General features: G+C 43.4%; 1 protein-coding gene across 1 annotated transcript; it reads left to right on the forward strand.

Annotated features, from left to right (window-relative positions):
• Positions 1–4,353: 4,353 nt before the first annotated feature.
• On the forward strand, positions 4,354–15,856 carry fam13a (family with sequence similarity 13 member A; the record flags this gene model as incomplete). Its single annotated transcript, XM_036137563.1, is given in 10 exon segments — positions 4,354–4,498; positions 8,789–9,002; positions 10,003–10,144; positions 10,233–10,314; positions 10,401–10,606; positions 10,698–10,781; positions 11,904–11,999; positions 12,887–13,074; positions 14,582–14,683; positions 14,782–15,856. Coding segments are annotated over 10 exon segments (1,383 nt in total), but the record flags the coding sequence as incomplete, so codon positions are not given.
• Between the last annotated feature and the right edge of the window lie 585 nt (positions 15,857–16,441).

Below are 16,441 nucleotides of genomic sequence, written 5' to 3' on the forward strand. Positions count from 1 at the left end.
TGCAGGTTAACTTTCATACATTAATCTCATCATCATAATCCTGTTTAACTAAAGAAGATAGAATAAAGACATGGCAACGTCTGTGAGGAGTAATCTGGAATAAAGGATGATGAGATCTAAAGCAGGTGATGATGGGGGTAAAACCCATCCTCAGTAAACATATGAGCTGATGATGTAAAAAAAAGCAAAAAAAGGCAAAATTTATTCTAAACTCAAAAGAAAAAGCTGTAAAACCTCAAGAAGTAAAAATAAAAAATAAACTACAGTAACCTGAGGATCCAAAGGTCTGTGGCATCAAGCTTAATCAAGACAAAAACAATTCATGCAAATGATTTAAGTATCAGTGAAAGTGTCTTAGACAAACTGCTGCTCTGTTATAACACAAAGAGATGTTATAAAAAGCCTGAAACATTCTTGATTACTTCTTAATATGATCTACTTACGGGCCCATTATTGAGCTCAGACTCAGAGTGATGTCATCTATTTAATCAGGTCACAAAAAAACACTAAATTCTTCCCTTGATAAATCTGAATCCATCAAAAGGGCTTAATATAACAACACAATTTAACCCTTTTAATCTAAAATAAGAACATTTTAAGTTCAAACTAGGCTGAGTCCATTATAGTGTAATTTGATCGCTAATGCCCAACTAAAAGCATAATGGTGAAAAAGGCCTTATCAGAGTTTTACTCTGTAAACAAGAAGAAGAAAGACATAAACAGAAAGAGCATATCGATGTTTTAAACCCTGCTTTGTAACAACTACAGATGCAGCCGATCTAAACCGGAAGGCGTCTATTTGACTATATTCGGTTTATTTATAACATGTAGCAGATAAAGTCAAATGTTTTAAAGCATTAAAAGAGCGTCTAGTGAGCAAAACATTGAAAAATGTGGAAGGAAATATTTTTGCTCTGTGGCGAAATAAGTCGGGCTCGCTGTGGCGACATGGAGCGATGTTATGTTCAGCAGCACCCGTTCTGCAAACAGACCAACTTCTAGCTTCATCATCCAGACAGAGTGGAATATAAATCCAGCGACGTGCAGAAATTGGTTTTCTGCTGTTTTCCACCATGCAGTCGCGCTGTTACTTCTTCATTCTCTGCCACTGACCGCCGTACTTGCTGGTCTTGCCAAACAGAAAGTGCAGATGTTCCTTAATGTGTTGTTAGATTATGCCGTGTTTTAAAAAAATAATTAAAAAATCAGGGATTTGTCAAAGCAAATTGGAAAAGGTTGAACTACTCTGAAAGTCCCTGTGAATAAAAGAATCGTCTTAATCAGCCATGTTTCAGCTTCGGTTTTCGTCCTCTAAGGATGGCACTACATTGGGGGAATATGAGCGGCGTAATCATGAAGGACGAGGCAAACGGAGGCCAGATTGTTAAATCTACATTAAAACGAATCTACCAAATTAAACGCTTTGTGAAAGACTACAGTGTCTCATAAGAGCCGTCACATGCCTTGAAGTTTTTAAAAATTTTGTTGGTAATTCATGTGATCTAACAAAAGCCAAGCAGTAAATAATTTGGCTTGTGGGAGGAAAATGATTTATTTATGGATTTATTTTTATCTTTTCTTCATCTTGTAGCTAAAATCCTGGCATTACCACAATAGAGCAGCTCACAAAAACAGAACAAAGAGGATGTTTTCCAGATGTTTTCCAGAATGTTCCAGAAACGCGAGGATGTTTCCGGAAAACTCCGGCACCTAGGTGTGAACGATGGAGCCGTGTGGATCACGAGGCTGGCGTCTTTCTGAATCAGGAGATTAATTCAAATTAGTATCTGGAAGCATTTCTACCGGCGGCGGATGTTTTTACCGGTTCTTTGAGCTGATCTGAAGCCCCAGATTTTAGGATGGTGGAGGACAGATGTTAAAGAACCATCTGTGGTAAAGCAGCAATTCTGCTTTTCCCTCCAGGTGAGCAGGAAGAAGACGAGCGGCGTTATCCAAATCAGCCATTGTGTGTTTAATAAGGCGATACGGAGTGTTGACAGACGGGGTGAGAGCAGCGTGTTCTCGTACAGGACGATCGAGGGGAGGGTTCCTGAATCTCAGCTGTGACCGTCAGCGCGGCCACGCGGTTGAAATTTGTACAGTTTAGTCGGTCACGGCGTGCACGTTCACACGGGCTGCAGCGCCGGCGTGTAGCTCTCTGATTCCATCACATCACAGCTACTTCCCGTGCAACAGCTGAGGAGACGTGATAAGTGGCTGGTTCTGGCCTCGTGCCCAATGCTGGCAGCTACTACCTGATTCTAATCGTGCTGCTCTGCCATACTGGGAGGTAAATCAAACCTTAAAAAAAAAAAAAACTTCAAATGCATCCTTTACTGTAAAGTGTCTGACACACCCAGTCTGATGGTTTTGATCTGTTTGTGTCCAAAAATAGCTCAGCCCCTTCCCAGACGGAGGAAATGAGATCCCAGGGGGTTTACCCTTTAAAAAAAAAACTGTGTTGTTTCCTCACCACATTATTGTTTGTTTCTACAACCAAGATGAGATATCAGGAAATGTAAAAAATAGAAATAAAAAATAACAAACTGATTCCAAAGCATCGTGCTTCAAAATATGGAGGTAAAATAAAAGGGGAGGTGAGATGCAACACGAGGTTTTTGTCGAGTTTCACTGTTTTGAGGCAAGCAGTTGTGGAGGGAAAGAGAAACCATCCAGTCAGCCTACGTGTAGCAGCTCACATTTTCTGCGTTGTTGTTCCGTGTCCTCTTCTGTCGCCCCTCCTCCATCCTTCTGTTCAGCGTCCCTCCGCCCCTCCCTGCAGAAACAAACGAGCCCACGGAAGGAAAGGCGCTCCTCAGGACAAGCGCAGCATTGTTTATGGCAGATGGTTGTGTCATTTAATCAAGACGCGCCTCAGTTGCGGATGTAAACAACAACTGCATTCGTCATTGTCCACAACTACATTTCTAATGAATAGTAGTAATAGACATGTATGTATGTATGTATGTATGTATGTATGTATGTATGTATGTATGTATGTATGTATGTATGTATGTATGCATGTATGTATGCATGTATGTATGTATGTATGTATAGGATTAGGTTAGGGTTACATATAGAAATACATGTGTATATGTATGTATTATGTATTATGGATGGATGGATTACACATAGACTCATGTTTACAAGCATTTATTCCAGGTATTTAAGATGATTTTACACTTAAAGGTAAGAAAAACATGAGCTTTAGGATTGGAATCTTGCATTAGACCTGTAAAACAAAAGTATGGGGAATACTTTCTTAAGCGTTACTTAGAGATGGTGCTTTTAATTTGACACACACACACACACACACACACACATATATATATATATATATATATATATATATATATATATATATATATATATGTATATGTGTGTGTGTGTGTGTGTATATATATATACATACATACATACATACGTGTGTTTTTTGTAGTAATAGTAATAGTAATATAGTAATATCATCTTTTATTGTCAGTGAAACATACATTGAAACATACATTACAACTAAAATTTGTTTCTTTTAATGGAGAGTTAATTATGTCAGAGTGAACTACAATACTAAACAAACTGGTGGCCTGCTGTATTTCGGTTCATATAAACATTAACCACTTCAGCGGCTGTTAAAAGGGCGTACCACAGCTGTATTTATGAGATTATTCACTGAAAAATTAAGGGGGGGACTGTGACCCTTAGAGTTTTTAATTCTAGTTATATGCAGGGTAATACATGTTGGGAGTTCAGCGAATCACATAAATGTACCGTTACGTTTAACTAATGGGATACGTTGCGATGAACTGGACCGACACCAAACTGTTTACTCTGGACTTCATCAGTGAGTTCTGTCAGAACCATCAGCGCCAGGTGAGGCTGCCGGCCATATTTGGATATTCCTTGGATGGAATATATGATTATTTTGTATTATTATCTAGTTAGTTAGTTAGTTAGTACTGAAGCGGTATCCTTCCGTCCATCCATCTCGTCCTAGAAATGTTTAGTCACAATGTCAGCGTTGAACCGGCCGTTCATTACATCTAAACTCGTTTTGCCATACATATGTGAGCGAAGGAAAACTACTATGTGGAAGGTGGGAAATAACGGATTCCTGCGTCTTAAAGACTGGGCGGGGCTAAACCTCTTCTGCCCAATCAGATGTAGCGACGCGTAGGTGGGCGTATGTTTTTATTTTCCCCGTTGAGCCAATCAGGAGCCGGGATCGGCCCCTCTCTGTCAGGGCAGGGCCTCGCCGAGCCTCTGCTCAACTTAAAGAGTGTCTGCCCCCCCCTCCCAGCCTGCAGGTTGTTGTTGTTGGACTGAGGACTCTTTGCTTTTACCCCCATGGTTGTGCAGACGCTAAGGATGAAGATCCAGGAGTCGCCCGTCGCCTGTGACGCGGGGAGGATCGGAGGCGGGGAGGTGCGCGCCTCGGAGCCGGACCGGGAGGACGTTCCCCGGCTGGACCTGACAGCTCTGACCGAGGACAGCAGCTGGGGAGGTGAGGCTGCACGCTGACTTCTTCGCTCACACACGCCGCGTTGTTGTTGCTGCAGACGGGGAAGCTAAGACGGCGGCATGCTTTTTTAACACCGACCCGCATTTAGATGCGCACGCATGGGCGTCAGCTGCACGCACCTTCTGGGCCTCTTCTGCAGACTTTAGCAGATTAAAAAATCCTCTTAAGGTCTCCGTCCACCTTGTTTGCGACCGATTTTGGCCTTTTTCTGCAGGGTTGTGCAGCCGGGTTTGGTTTAAGCAGTTTAAATGTGGGGTTTTTTTTGTTTTGTTTTTTTTGTGTGTGTTTATCCTGATGGCTCTGTTTGCTGAATGGTTGTGGAGCCTCGTCTAGAAACCACCTGCAGCTGTAATTTTCAGCCAGAATCGTTGCATATATGTGGGGTTTATAGAGCAGATGGAAAGCCCACTGAGACGGTGTTGCATTCAGGAAACACAGATCTTTGTTTATTTACTCCTGTGATTTTGATCTGATGTGTGTTGGTAATAATCGGCAGTCAACCCATCAGAGGAGTGATAATCCAGAGTTAAGCGCTGCGCCTCCTCCTCCTCCTCCTCCTCCTTTCCTCTCAGTGTTCTTGATTTTCTTGTTTCTGCGTTTGCTTTTTTTTTTTTTTTTTTTGCGCCGTTCCATCTGCGCAGAGAGGAAACCACACACTGCCTGCTTTGTGCGCACCCACCGATTGTTTGGACGGGACTTTGCAACACGCCCTTCTCTCTAAGTTTTGAACCAGGAGTGCCGAGGCTTTGCATAGATGAATGGGATGCGGTTGAGCCTCAGAGAACACGCTGTACTGTCCCCCCCTTTTTTTTTTTTTTTTTTGATGTTCCGGGTTTTGGCTCGGCAGCCACGCAGTTTCCTGTTTTATGCCAGAAGCTGCTCTGTGCCATGAGATGTGTCACATCCAGCAGCCTCATGGCCTTGAAGCTCTCTAGTGGCCAAACTTTGCACTTGGAAAAATACTGGAGAGGGTTTGTTGTTGCCATGCAGCCAGCCGCCCACCCCTCTCCCTCCGTCCCTCCCCTCCCTGCAGACGCACAGATGATGGACGCAGTTGTTGTTTTCAAGGCGCGCCAGAGACGCACCGTGTTTTGCATTTGGTGATATAGTTGCAGGATGACTCTTTATTGCTGTTTTCCGATTTTACTGTCGTGCAGATGGTGACTTAATATCAAACGTTGCGCTCCTTTAGGATATTTGCAGTTCTGCGTGATGCCAAATTCGCCTGCGCTTTTGGCAAGAGAAAAGTGAGACATGCTCCCCCCTCGGCCAGCTGACAAGCAGCGCACAGCAACATGTGGGGGAGGGGGGGAATTACGGCTGGGGGGAAAAGGTCGGGCACTCAAGCCACTTTCTCAGGCGACTCGTTAGAAGAAGTGAGGTTTTCCTCCTAAACAGCCTGGAAAGTTATGGAGCTGGATTGAAGTGTTTTCCAGGTCTGGATTAATACGGAAAAAGAAAAGTTCACAGAGAGTCGTTGCATTTCCAGACATGAAGACATTTCCATCATATAAAGGTTTCTTTTTCTTTCCTTTCTTTTTTCCTTGTCTCTTTGCATTCCTTTCCTTCATCCATTTCTCCTTCCCTCTTCCCTTTTATTTCTTGGGTCCTTCCTTCCTTGCTTCTGAGTGCTTTTTTCCAAACTTTCATTCATTCTCCTTATTTTCTTCAATCCCGCCTTACGTCCTTCCTTCCTCCAGTTCTTTCCTTTCCTCCTTTCCTTCTCTTGTCTGTTCTCTTCTGTTTTTTTTCCCTTGTACCCTTCCTTCTTTCCTTCTGTCCTTTCCAGTATCCCTTCATCCCCTTGCTGCCTTTCTCTCTACATTGTTCCCTTTCTTCCTGCCAGCCTGTGTTTTTTGCAGGTTTTATATTTATTTATTTATTTATTTATATATATATATATATATATATATATATATATATATATATATATATATATATATATATATATATATATATATATATATATATATATAACGCTCCCCATTCTAGACATAACCGCTTCCAATTCACAATTTGCTTTTCTTATTTATATTTTTGTTTTTAATTGTTGGAAAATGATTGAGGAATGTGTAACGTTGAGAGGGAAGATGTGGAAGCTGAGCTGAGAAACGTGTAGGAACCCTGATAGCTGTGACTCCTCGTGCTTAACTAAAACACATTTAATGTCAGGAACGGCTCTAACGCCTCGAAGGCTAGTACCTTCTTTAGTTTTTTGTTGGGGTTTTTTTTGTTTTTTTTGGCTCCGTCTCACTCGTACATTCTGTGCTGAACGTTGAATATTACAGCAGCAGGAAGAGACGTGCATGATTGGCTGTGACAGGCCGCCGCTCTGGTGTACCGGTCCTCCTCTGGGATCCCATCCAAGCATGCAAACGCACCGTCTCCGCCAATGCATGAACTGTAACTGCGGACTCCATTAAGTCCCAGCACAGAAAGCCCAATGAAGGGTTTATGTTCTGTGGAATCAGAGAGTAAAGCTGCATGCGGACCGGCGGGCCCATTAGCCAGGGGTCTGCAACCTTTGTCCCACTACACTCTGGTCACTTGATATTTGCTGCCAGCGGGGCCTGAGATGAAGCAGTTAGCGACACTAACTCATGTGTCTCATGTTTGGTTGTTGCATGCCTCTGCTTCACTGCTGCATCTTTGTTTCCATTCCTTCACCTTGTCCATCTCTCCTTTCTCTCTCTCTCTCTCTCTCTGTGTTCCTGTAGATCCCCCCTTTCCTAACTCCTGTTTCCTCGATTTCAAAAGCATTTTCCACGCCGGCTGTTGCGATGGTAAGTCCCGTCCCGGCATTCGGAGCGGCTAATATGTCAAAAGTAAATTAAAGGCAAAGAAAGGAGCAGCTGTGTGCTTGACCTTTTCCCTCTGCACGGCAACATGCTCCAACGACCGGGAACATAACCGCCGAGTGTCCGGAATGGCGCACAGGCGGGTTTTCTGTTTCATTAATCTAGTTAATCCCGAGCCGTCGGTGTGCGGCTGATTTAAGGGATTAATTTAAAATGCCATGGAGCCTCGGCGCCGCCCTGACCCGAGCCTTTCTGGGGAAGATGCGGCGCGGTTTTAAGGCCGCTTGACAAACTGCACGTCCCGGGGCGCGGAGGACAAAACCCTCCAGGGTTTCTGGAGCTGGAATCTGAGCTGAATCGCCTCCAGCTTGACCCGAATGTTCCCCCCGGCTAAGAACAACATGCACACGGCGACCGTGGCCCGTTTGCTCTGAAGGTCGTCTTGTTTTCCTTCCCTGTGTCTGTTGTGTCAGAGTAACGGCTCCTCAGCGTGTCTCCGCTCCCCGCTCGTCTTTTCCACGCCATCCCCACAGAGTCGCTGTATTCTCAGCACTAAGGTTTCCCAAACAGCCTGATGTTTCCACCGTCTCATCTGACTCGTCTCTTTTGCTCCTTTTTTTTTTTCTCACACATGCGCGCTCGGAAAGAGACGCAGCGTTTGTCTCTGGAAACTAAAGCGCACCAGGCTTCATCACAGCCTGATATTATCCCGCAGAGAGCCGGGCTGGTATTAATAGCTCGGGGATCGTCGGGGGGGGGGGGGGGGGGTGTCCGCCTGGCTATTTCTCTCCAGACATGCTTATTACCAGAGTCAGGGTGGGCGTGGTTTACCCACAACTTCTGTGGCTCTTCTGCCCCCAGAGGAGGGTTTCATTAGAGAGCAGAGCTGCTGTGGTGCTGCTTCTAATTTGCTTTCTCTTCCCAGCGTTCCCATGTTTCGGTTTGCATTTTTATTTCAGAATGCTTCTTCTATTCTCTCTAAAGTTGAAGTGCATAAGATTTGATTGTAAGTCCTCTGACTCTGAAGGAAAACTTACGGGAAAAAGAGCTCGTTTCTGGTGATGCAGACTGCAACTTCTCTTTTCTTATGACCAGATAAATAATTTATTCCAAAAAGACGTGAGTTATATTAGAATGCTAATAAATGTGTAATTCCTTGAGTTGAAAAAAACAAATCAAGTTGTTTATCAGTGTCAGATTTTTATTTTCTAAGGAACTACTGGAGCCCTTTTCTTTTATTCGCCACCATAAAAGAAAACAATTAAGGCTGTAAATTCAACCTTTATTGAACTCCGGACCCCTCCGCAGTAGAAAGTTTGCAGACCACCACAAAAAATCCTGGGTTTCTTCCCCTCCTCCGGGTTCGTGCACAGCATCTCCGCCCACGTTGTCTCTGCACGCCACATTCTGCCTCCCACCCGCAGACGGGAAACAAAGCGTAACGGGCCAACTATCTGCTTTACGTGTCGCTCAGAGCCCATCCCGGCGTGCCCGCTGCAGAGGGAGAGCATGGACCGCGAGGAGGCGCGGCTGTCGCCCCACGCCGGGGGACGCCTGATCCGCCAGCTGGTGGAGGAGGACAGCGACCCGATGGTGTCCCCCCGTTTCTACGCCTACGGACACAGCCAGCAGTACCTGGACGACCCGGAGGTGCCTCCTTCGCCGCCGAACGCGCACTCCTTCATCAGGTGGGCCCATTTCTACGTTTATTTGCTGCCTGGCTGCAGGAGGAGGGGAGGAGGAGGGGACGTTCTAAAACTCTTAACGTGAAAAAGCTTAACGAGGCTTAAGGTAGGAAAACAACGAGGAATCATCACCAAATTTCGCATGGCCACATCTTGTCATGAAGACTTAAGCCTGTCAAAAAAAAATAAACCAAAATCCAACGATTATAGAAGATATCTCACATTAACGTTTTCTTCTTTATTTGCGCCTATGGCGAGAAAAAGGCTTAACGTGGTTTAATGTACCTAATCAACGATCAATGATCACCAAATTTCTCTTTCATATTGCTCCTAATAAGCACATAAAACTGTCAAAATGTCAAACCCAAAGTCCAATTATTATGGACGTTATCTAACATTAAGCGTTTCTGCCTCATTGAGGCAAAGGAAAAAGCTTAACGCAATTCAATGCACCTAAACAACCCTCAGTGATCACTAAATTTCTCTCATATATTGTTAGGCACATGAAACTATCAAAAATCAAAACCAAAGTACAATTATTATGGACGTTATATGACATTAAGTATTTAATAGGCATAGAGGCTGGCTATATGAAAAAACTTAATGTGGTTTAATGTACCTAAACAACGTTCGGTGATCACCAAATTTCTCTCTCATATTGCTCTTCATAAGCACATAAAACTATAAAAATATCGAACACAATATGAAAGAGGAATTTGGTGATCACTGATCGTTGATTAGGTACATTAAACCACGTTAAGCCTTTTTCTCGCCATAGGCACCAATGAAGAAGAAAACGTTAATGTGAGATATCTTCTATAATCGTTGGATTTCGTTTTATTCTTTTTGACAGGCTTAAGTCTTCATGACAAGATATGGCCATGCGAAATTTGGTGATGATTCGTTGTTTTCCTACCTTAAGCCACGTTAAGCGTTTTTCACGTTAAGCGTTTTAGAATGTCCCGAGGAGGAGAGTTATAAAGGCGTCGTTTTGTCTCCGCAGTCGCAGACGAAGTTCATCTCTGGGCTCCTGCGACGACGAGAGAGAGGAGTTGACCTCCGCCCAGCTGTCAAAGAGGATCCACGTGCTGAAGAAGAAGATCCAGAGGTTTGAGGAGAGGTTTGAAGACGAGAGGAAATACAGGGTATGTAGTCATCACGAAAGAGAGAAAAATAAAAATCTGGATTAATTGTGGTAATCATTAGAAAAGCTCATTGTTGTCTGTCTTCCAGCCGTCCCACGGCGATAAAGCTGCAAACCCAGAAGTGCTGAGATGGCTCAACGAGCTGGCCAGGCTTCGCAAGGAGCTGAAGGGTACGGGGGCTTCCATGATCACTCTGCAGGTGAACGTTGGAATGGTCGAGCTGAGAGATACAATATGTGTCTCCGTGTTTCTGCAGAACGCAAGCTGCTGAAGTCCGAGGAGGACCTGCCGCCCGTGACGCGCCAGCGCAGCAACACGCTGCCCAAAAGCTTCGGCTCCCAGCTGGAGAAGAAGCTCCAGCAGGAGAAGGCGCCCAAGCCTCCGGTGGAGAGCACGCTGGAGGCCATCTTGAAAAAGCTGCAAGAGAAGAGGGAGGAGATGAACCGGCCCGAGGACATCAAGGTAAAACCTGGTCCGCACGGACCGAGCCGACGGTGCACGCTTTTAGGCTAACGGCAGAACTTCTGACCTCCTTACCGTCCTCCTGCGACAGGATATGACACGGGAGCAGATCGGAGCAGAAAAGGTGGCCATGCAGAAAGCCCTGCTCCACTACGAGAGCATCCACGGCCGGCCTGTGAGTCTGATTCCCTTCCTGCAAATATCATTGTGTGTTTTTTTTATTATAGACCCACACAGAACAGCAGAAAAAAAGTTATACGTGCTTTTCAAGCTTCTTCACAAATAAAAAAAAAAACCTAAATAATAATCTAATCAGCCTAATTCAGAGGATGCAATTTAAACAGCATCATGAAGACCGAGGATAAAAGTGAGAAGTTAGGAGCAGAATTAGATTATAAAACAAAAGATTTCAACATCCCACAGAGTTCAAACCATCATCTGACGTAGGGCTGGACGATATAGAAAAAAAAAACACATCCATGAAATATAAATCATATTGATCAATATCAATAATTATCAACAAAATCAAAATATATATTTTAAGTGCAGCCCTGAACATTTTATACTGTTGATTAGCGACTTATTTTTAGATACAGAACAGACAAACAAACCCTTTATTCAATCAACTTTTTACCAAAACTAAGTTTCTAAAAAAGTAAAAAGAACGCTCTGCTCTCTGAACTCTTTCGAGGGGGCGGGGCTTGTTGAGGGAGCGTTCCTGGGTCTGCGTTGTGATTGGTTGGGAGAATGCCATCACTATAACATTATCCTACATGGCTTTAAATGTGTTGTTACTGAAAAGTGCTTTATAAATAAACTTGCCTTACCTTAGAATGCAAAAGGAAGGAAGACTTTTATTCTATTGAACTTTTTAATCGATCGATTGTATATCGTTATTGAATTATCGTCCAGCTCTAATCTGACGAGGGATCTGATGACGACCGCAAACCCACCAAGAAGTCTAGCTAACCTGGGCGGTCAGGATCGGAGTGCATTAATCAGAGAAGCAGCGGAGAAAGGACATCAACGTGTTTGGATGGTCCAGTCAAAGTCCAAATCTCATTTCCAAATGAACCTTTAGAAATGTTGGAACTGCCTAACCCTTATAGCCTCTAACACGGTATAATTACACTTTAACTGACCTCCTCTCTCTAAAGCGTCAGCTGCACAGCCACAATAGGGCAAAGTACCATAGCTGTCATGTTTTTTATGCACTTTTTTTATTTATTTATTCACTTGCCGTGCATGTACTAAACGTGAAACAAAGCGTGCTGATTGGATGCATTTCCTGCTCCAGGTGACCAAGAGCGAGAGGCAGATCATGAAGCCGCTGTACGACCGTTACCGGCTGGTGAAGCAGATCCTCTGCAGAGCCTCCACCATCCCCGTCATCGTAAGTACCGCATCCTAATTCCCTCTCGGCACACGCTCTGCACGTCTGCACAGGCCTAATCCCGGGGCGGTGGCGCACGTGGCGGCCGCACCGCGGGCGCGTCGTTGCCCTCACCGGACTTTTAAGTCCAGATTTAACAGATCAGAAGGATCAGAGAGAGAGGAGCCTTCACAGGAAAGGCTCAGGCTGTAGACACTTCACCACAAACAGGAGATGTTGTCCTGAATGGGATAAAATTAGTGTTTTTTATTGTTCTTTTATGCTGTTTATCTGCAGGCCGTTATATGTGGATTCACGTTTTTAACTCCACGCCATGACTTTTAATCTGAAAGGCATATATATATAAAAAAAAAGCGCCCAGATATGTCTCGTCCTGCTTGTGGCCTTGCTGTAAATGCATCTTGGTGTGGTTAATCCCTCCCTTCTTGACCGTCACCACAGGGCTCCCCCTCCAGCAAGCGCCGAGGGCCCCTCCTTCAGCCCATAATCGAGGGTGAAACCGCGCTCTTCTTCGACGACATCAAGGTGAAGAGCTGCTGCCGTCAGCCTCAGATCCCTGCTCCGTCTTACTTACTGCCAGTTTGCCCCCCCCCCCCCCCCCACCGACCTAGTTGGTGCCTGCTGATTGGGACGCTGCCAGTTTCCTGCCTCGGCACAGCCGTTAAATCAGTAGCTGTTGATGTTTGAATCCTCAAATGGCTTGGATGCATATGTTAAAGTGATGGGTGATGGAAAAACGTAGCTTTCCTCCTCCGTATTTACACACTAATGGGTATAAGCAATGATTTAAGGACTAACCCTGCATGATCTAAAGCCGGTTTGGTTTTAACCCTTAGGTCCTCGGCTCCTCTTTTTGTTAACGAGGTCCTGGTTTTTTTTTCTTTCAGGAGGAGGAGGACGGCTCGGAGGACGACGCAGACATAAAGCCTCAGTTCACAGAGAACATTCAGCCCGAGCTCGGCGTCTTCAGCTTCATGGACGAGGAAGTCGACGGTTTCATTTCCCCCGTGGACGACCTGTCCCCCTCAAAAACCACGGCGGACATGGGGCTGTCCAACCTGCACTCGGCCACCATGTAAGTGGCTAAACGAGAGAAGCGCGGCTGCTGACGACCACAGCAGGCATTTTCACCTCGTTACTCGCATAACGGTGGCTCTGTCCTCCCTGCAGCGTCTATGTTTAGATGCTAACACGGCCCTGGGGACAATAACACAGCCCTCCATCTTTTGGCCAACATGTTTTTCCCCTCGCATATTCAGGCTTACACCGCTTCTCAGCTTTCTAGACAATTAAATGCTGTCTTGGCCTTTATTATCATTTAGTTTCAGAGCCAGACTTGCTAAAATCTACGTTTTAAGCTCTTCTCAGCGTTAGAAAAAGATGTTTGATTCAAAAAGCTGCGGTCAAACAGCCTCGTGCAAAATTGGCAAGCTGTAAGAATATCTCAAATATTAGAGATTAGACCTTGTTTATTTTACTTTAGAGGAAATTGGCTCATATATTTGCTCTGGGTGTTAGCTTTGCTCAATCTGTGAGAATTTCTATATTATCGCCCCAAACTTAGATTATGTTGACTTCAGGTACGATCCTACCAGCTACGCCACACTAACATCTTGTCCTGTCTTTAGCAGATTAATACAACTTTATTTATAAAGCACTTTTAAAAAACAATGTGCTGGACACTGATTTAAAAATGAATAAATTACAGAAATACCATAAAACTATCACCAGTTAAAACATTGATGATAAAAAAAAATAAGAAAATACATAATAAACAGACTTAAACCATAACAAATAAAAATAAGGACCAACTTCTCAAACTGAGTTAAAAGCCAAGGAGAAATAATGTGTTTTTTTTAAGAGATTTAAAAGTGAGTCGGCCCGTCTGACGGCAGCGACTGAAAACGCTCGCTGCTCATTTTCCTCTTTGACTTCGGCAAGACTTTAAAGTCGAAGCCAAATTGTTTTTTAAAGTTTTTTTTAAAAACAATTAAAACAACTTTAAAATCAACCGGAAAACGAACTGGAAGGCAGTGAGATGCCGAAACAGGAGTGATGTGTTCCCGTTTCTATGCATCAGTAAAAAGGCGCGCAGCAGCTGAAGTTGGTTAATTAAAGACGGGTTCAGCCAAACATAAAGACCATTACAGTAATTAAACGAGTCGTAATAAAAGCATTAAATAAAATCTCTAAATGATGCCGTGAAAGAAAAGGTTTTCCTCAAATGATTAAAAACTGGACTTGATTACATTTTTTTTTTTACTGGGCTTAAACAACCTCAGTTGATTTTTATTCATTAAAATGCAACAAATTCCCTGACATCCATGCTTTGATTCCTGCGATACAATCCAGAAAGTGAATTAAGTTGCCCTGCTTCCCACGTTTTAGTGGCATATAAATTCAACCGTCATCAGGATAAAAATGGAAACCAACACCATTAATGGGTTTCTCATATGTTTGGAAAACTGACAAAAGAAATTAAGAGAATGAAGAAAACAGAAAAGAAGCCTAAATGTCTAGAGAGTATCTTTTTTTGGGACCAGAGAGTTTGATCTAAACGTGTTTTCCTCTCTCCGCCGCAGGCAGGAACTCCTGGAGCAGCTTCAAGAGACGAGAGAAGAAAAGAAGCGGATCCGCAAGAACCTCAAAGAGTTTGAGGACCAGTTCTTCAGACAGAACGGCAGGTGGGAGGACGGATGCTTTATCACGCGCTCCGTCACGTTGGACGTCCTCTCCAGCTTCGTTTCGCTCATTCTGTCTTTCCGTCTCGCTTTTCTCACAGAACCGTCCAGAAGGAGGACCGCTCCCCGCTCGCAGACGAGTACCACGAATACAAACACGTGAAGGCCAAACTGCGACTGCTGGAAGTCCTCATCAGCAAAAGAGACTCTACTAAGTTCATCTGAGATGATATCCATTTAAAAAAAATAAACTGCTAGGACTGGTGCTCAGTTTCCTGTGATGCAAACATCTCACTCTGTTGGAATAAAGCGGGAACAAGACGCTGCTCTGGGAACAGACGAAGCCGGCCGCTCCTCCTGGGAAGACCTTCTCCGCCGGAGCGAGATTCTTCTTCAGCCAAGGCGGCGCGCGCACAAATAAACCTAAATCACTGATAATTTATTTCCAGCTATATATTTTTTCTTATGTTAAACTGTAGAAAAACCTTTTCAAAGTAAAAGCCTAATATTATTATTTAGGAGAAAATAGTCGTGAAGATTGTTGCTATTTTTGAAGGACTTTGCGATGAAGACGCGTATTTATGCATATTTTTCTAAGGGAGATGTTACTGTTTGTATCAGTTTCCACACAAATTGAATAGCTTCAGTTATTTCAGTTCTGGCCACCATTTAACCGTCTGAAATGATCTTTTTTTTTTTTTTTGCTTCTTTAGAAGTCGAATCGAATACTTGCTCACTAACAGAAATGGATTTGTCTTTCACTACGGCCCGAGTAGAGGCACTGATCACTCAAACTGCTCGTTTCTGTGGCCACTTTTTAGCGTTTGGTGGGAAACCGTGTTCGCTTCTCACTTTATGGCGGATAAGCTGGTCTGTAGGTCACTGTGGGTTGTTTTTTTTTTTTTTCACAACGCTGTTCAAAGCAGACGAACGTGCAGGAGAGGACGTGGCCGCCCGTTTGTTTCTCTGTAAATACGGATCACCGAGTATGTTTACGTTTCTGTGAGCGAGTCGTTTTATCTCCTTTCTTTCTCCAAAATGGATGATTACCTGTGTGAATTTTGTTTTCACTTAGTGTAAACACTGGCCAGGCTTAACGAATCCTGAGTGTGTACATTTTAGTACATAAAATTGTATTTTGTATATAATATGAATTAAATCATATTTTTACCGACATTTATGGCATTTTGTGCTTCTGTTTTTGCATGAATAAGGTTGAGCTTTTGTACAAAGAGGCATATAAAGAAAGAAAACACGTTTCTAGGCACGTGTAGAGTTATATAGTGGGCTATTATGAAATATAAAGTGTTGTGCAATGTGTTAAATGAGTAATTTCTGCTTTTTGTGTCCTGCCTGGCGATGCACTGCAAAAAGAGAACTAAACGCAAGTACAATTTTCTTAAAATGAGTTTTCTTCCTTGATTTGAGCAGTGGAATAAATATTTTTACCCCTAAATAATTATATATCCTGCACTTGAAGTAAGATTGAGAGGAATTATTTTAAGTGCAAAAATATTTCATTGGCAAACAGTCATATACTTGCTCAAATCAAGGAAAAATACTAATTTTAAGAATATTTTACTTACTTTTAGTTCCCTTTTTGTGTGGCATTAATAACTGTCTTAATGTCAAAGAGAGCCCGACAGATTTTGCTTTCACAAGTGGCGCTTCACTGCTTTTGCCATAGAGCTCCGCTTGATTTATATATGCAAGCTTTATTAGAATTTATGCAAATAACTCCTTTGTCTTAGTTAAAACAAA

The sequence above is a fragment of the Fundulus heteroclitus genome, chromosome 5, assembly GCF_011125445.2.
Source record: "Fundulus heteroclitus isolate FHET01 chromosome 5, MU-UCD_Fhet_4.1, whole genome shotgun sequence".
NCBI lineage: Eukaryota > Metazoa > Chordata > Actinopteri > Cyprinodontiformes > Fundulidae > Fundulus > Fundulus heteroclitus.